The sequence below is a fragment of the Perkinsus marinus genome (genome assembly GCF_000006405.1).
Source record: "Perkinsus marinus ATCC 50983 genomic scaffold scf_1104296935302, whole genome shotgun sequence".
Taxonomy (NCBI): Eukaryota; Perkinsozoa; order Perkinsida; family Perkinsidae; genus Perkinsus; species Perkinsus marinus.
In genome coordinates, this window is record NW_003214508.1 from 805,831 (window position 1) to 809,849 (window position 4,019).

Sequence of the window (4,019 nt, forward strand, 5' to 3'; positions counted from 1 at the left end):
CACACGGATCATCAAGAATTGCCTCACGTACGGGTTTCGCTTAAGCTCACCTTATGAGCTGACTGTTTGATTCCAGATACATCAATCGTAATAAGAAACGGAGCGAGATCGAGAGTGAATACTATTGCAACAAGCAGCACATCGCTGAGCAGTAGAAATTCTTTCCTAACAGTAGCTAGACCGTCAGCGTTTAGCGATAATTTATCTTTCATTTCTTTTTTTACCAGTGTTATTTTACCAATCGTCTATCTTTTCTTAGAATAGTCTCAGCAGGAAATGGAATGGTACTCATCTGAGCGTAGATCTGGTGAGCTTTTCTTCGATTAGCCACAAACTACCTGCAACGACTCGGCTACCTATTTTACCAAGTTAGAGCTAGTCAGTACAACTCCACTATTAGACTAAGGAATCGATATGGTTTTATCTGGGATCCGTACTGTTGCGTTAAGAAGGTTGTTTCTGTCCTCTCACAAGAGGGAGTAATGTAGTGCAAGACTTGTTCTTACCACATTTCTAGTACATCTCGGTCCGTTCTGGAACCATTGATTTTGTTGCGAAGCGTCAAGTTGCAGGTACGAATCCGAAACGAGTAGGTTACATTTGCATTTAGAACTCTTCAAGCCGTCATGTGACCTTAAGAACTGTCTGAGGTCGATGCGAAGTTCAAGTTCGTGATAATATAACTCTCAAGGCGTATGCGTGTGTAATGCACGTCTCATGACTTGCTGTGGTCACAGGAGTCCTGTGACAGGACCTACAGCTCGCGAGTTTAGTAACTCGTGTAAGAAAGACTCAAGAGTTTTGTCTCGGTGAAAGTTGTCATCCAGATTAGAAATATTCTAGTAGTTTCGATTTCATTGTCTCACACGGTGCAAACTAGGCACTGAGTAGTTCCATTTCTGGGCTCCGTCATCTGAGTTCAGTGGTGGAATTTGCTGTCTCGGTAAACCGTAATTGCGCGAGTCTCTAGTGCTTCTCGACTGAGCGCTTCACAGTCCTATCTCACCACGATTAGCCACCGATTGCTCTGTTTGTACGGTTACGCGTGGGTGCTCGGCTTGACACAATTTCTGTCCCTCTGTGGAGGTTTTTCACTTTCGCTAATGTCATGCGTGCAGAACCTAGTGTCTTTTATCCAAAGTATTTCACACTTTCAATGAGTGTGGTGAGGAGTTCAAAGGCACTACTCTACTCCGCTATATATTCGTATAAGGAGTGGGTTGTGGCACCACGTTTTCCCCGAGGTGGATGTCATTACTCTACTCCGCTATATATTCGTATAAGGAGTGGGTTGTGACACCACGGTGTCCCCGAGGTGGATGTCACTACTCTACTCCGCTATATATTCGTATAAGGAGTGGGTTGTGGCACCACGTTTTCCCCGAGGTGGATGTTCAGTCAGAGTATACGAACATGTTCACGTGATGTCTTCGACGAAGTGACAACACGCACACATACGTGAGGTTACGAGGGCTCTGGCCATGCATATCGGAACGTTTCGGTCAGAACGAAATGCTCACTGGATTGTGCGGAATTGCCCTGAGGGTGTTCTGAAGAGTAGAGCGACTTTCACGAGCTAAGGACCCTCAGGAACAGCTTCACAGCCTTGGGATCTTTCTAGCTGTTCTGGGCTGACGAGATAACTGTGTTATATTCGATGGTGTAGAATACTTAAGTCTGTATTGTTCATCGTAATGGAGGTTCCGCGTGCCACCTTCGGATCCCTATACTCCGACACGACCGTGATACAGTCCCAACAGCACGAGATGCACGGGTGCATGATCCATTACGACTATATCATCTCAAGGAGCCTTCCGCTTCTTTGTCGCAACTTGGAGTGAACTCATATGCTAGTTTTCTTATGAATCGTATTTGTTGCTATCCCTTCTAGCTCTGAAATGTTCTCCGAAGTCGCGCTGTTATTTTGGTTCGATGCATAGTCTGTGACCTGCTACTGTTGGATCGAATCATCGGAGTATGTTCGTAATGGCCGCTGTTAGTTAATCCGGCCTCAATCAGGATAAGCCGTGTTGTCTATGCCGTTAGTCTATGTTGGGTGATTCGTTCCGAATCACGAATCCTAAGACAACACCATGAGTTAACTTTGATACTAGCGAATGCGATCGGTCTGCTATGGTAGACTTTCGCTTTGTATGAGCCACATATTGTGTGTCCCTGTGCTGTTGCGGTTGTTTCTAATTCAGCTGGGATTCATTTTCAGTGGTTGGTGTGATTTCCTCCAGTCCAACCATGTCAAATCGGGATGTTTCCAGTTGGAGCCCTGACGTTGTGGACCATTGTCCGGTAACATCCTTCAATACCCTCCACATCATCATCATCAACTCTACTGTATCAGGTGAGAGGATACATAGACGGCTGTTTCGACATTATGCACAGCGGCCATTACAATGCCATACGACAAGCTAAAGGTGAGAGGGCTTCTTGTATATGATGGTCAACTCCCCTTCAGCTCAATGTGACATACTGGTTGTTGGCATACACTCAGACAGTGTTATAGCCGACAGGAAGGCACCTCCTGTTATGAAGCAGAGGGAAAGGTGACAACGAGGAGCAACCTACTCTTGTCGATGAGAAGTTCTGTTCTCTATGCTGTTTTTCAGATATGAACTCTTAAAGCACATCAAGTGGGTTGACGAGATCCTCTATGATGCGTCTTATGATGTCGGTTTGAAAACTCTCGAGAAGGCGAGGGCCGACTTCTGCGTAGTTCATCTCGGCGTCTCTTATGCACCTCCAGTCATCGACTAGATGCGCCATTTATCATATCTCGAACGTTGCCGCTTTCCTTCCGTAGGTCCACGGCGATGATATGCCGGTTGACTCGTCGGGTAAGGGTGTCTATGACGAGCTCAGAGATGCTGGCAAGCTTCGGATCATCAAGCGTAAGAAGTCGTTCTCACTTCACTGTACAGTAGGTGGCTCATTCAGTCTATTCTCGGCCTTGTCAGGTACGGAGGGCGTCTCTACCACCGATTTGATTGGCCGAATGTTACTCATGACGAAGGACCATCTGTGCAAGCCCAATACTGACGAGAACATTGATCTCAACGAGCGGACTGGCACCTTGGTGAGTCCAGAGGGATTGACGTCTTCCGTACTGTTTAGTCGGGTCGTCAGGTACGCATGCTCACGACGACAAGACGGATTGCCGAATTCTCCTCGAGGCGGGCTCCATCGGCAGATGACACTGTCGTGTAACTACCCAATTCTTCTGTTATTTCTATTTACTTATCTCAGCTACGTTGATGGAGCTTTTGATATGTTCAATGTTGGACATGCAACAACTCTCGAGAAGGCGAAGGCTCTTGGCACGTGAGTTTCGTTACGCTCATGGTAGACGGACGGTCTCAATTGAGGAATCGTCTAGATATGAAAACAGTCTTGAATGACTTGAATCGCCATCTCAGGTACTTATTAGTGGGCATCTTCGACGATGAAACAGTCCACAAAATGAAGGGTGGCAATTACCCTGTGATGAATTTACTCGAGCGCGTACAGATCATCACTGAGCTGTTGTTACGGCCTATCCGTTCCCATCAGGTATTGAACGTGAGCGCATGCAAGCATGTCGATGAGGTTATAATTGGCGCCCCTGTGGAGATCACCGAGGACCTGATTAGGACTATGAATATCAGCATTGTTGTACAGGGTTCGATAAGTCCGTCTTCTATACAGTATAGATTTGTTGTGAGGCTGTTGGTAGGTTCCCATCGACCCAGGTGTGCTTCCGACGATGAGATTGGAACAGTGAGTGTCAGTTCTCGTCCGTGAATATTGATGGTTGTGGCAGATGACGCAAGTCAATGAAGTCCCGAAGAGTTTGGGTATCCTCCGTGACGTAGAAAGCGACTACCCTTATCTAACATCAGCTACGATCGCGGAACGAATCGCTATCAATCGTCTTATGTAGGCCTTTCACTTGATACTTCCCTTGTGCTGACTATATGTAATTTCAGTACATTAGCCGTAATAGTAAACGTAGCTTGATTGAAAATGAA

At 46.3% G+C, this 4,019-nt stretch overlaps 1 protein-coding gene across 1 annotated transcript in view; it reads left to right on the forward strand.

Annotated features, from left to right (window-relative positions):
- Positions 1-2,229: 2,229 nt before the first annotated feature.
- Pmar_PMAR003544 (Ethanolamine-phosphate cytidylyltransferase, putative) overlaps positions 2,230-4,019 on the forward strand; it is a gene marked incomplete at its 3' end in the record, with an annotated part of 1,972 nt that continues 182 nt past the window's right edge. The window contains exons 1-11 of the mRNA XM_002784239.1: positions 2,230-2,304; positions 2,357-2,429; positions 2,471-2,558; positions 2,622-2,724; positions 2,816-2,903; positions 2,970-3,088; positions 3,139-3,215; positions 3,259-3,333; positions 3,429-3,513; positions 3,562-3,705; positions 3,812-3,927. Of these exons, the coding sequence (XP_002784285.1) occupies positions 2,251-2,304; positions 2,357-2,429; positions 2,471-2,558; positions 2,622-2,724; positions 2,816-2,903; positions 2,970-3,088; positions 3,139-3,215; positions 3,259-3,333; positions 3,429-3,513; positions 3,562-3,705; positions 3,812-3,927 (1,022 nt within the window). The 5' untranslated portion in view covers positions 2,230-2,250. The remainder of the gene's footprint in view (positions 2,305-2,356; positions 2,430-2,470; positions 2,559-2,621; positions 2,725-2,815; positions 2,904-2,969; positions 3,089-3,138; positions 3,216-3,258; positions 3,334-3,428; positions 3,514-3,561; positions 3,706-3,811; positions 3,928-4,019) is intronic.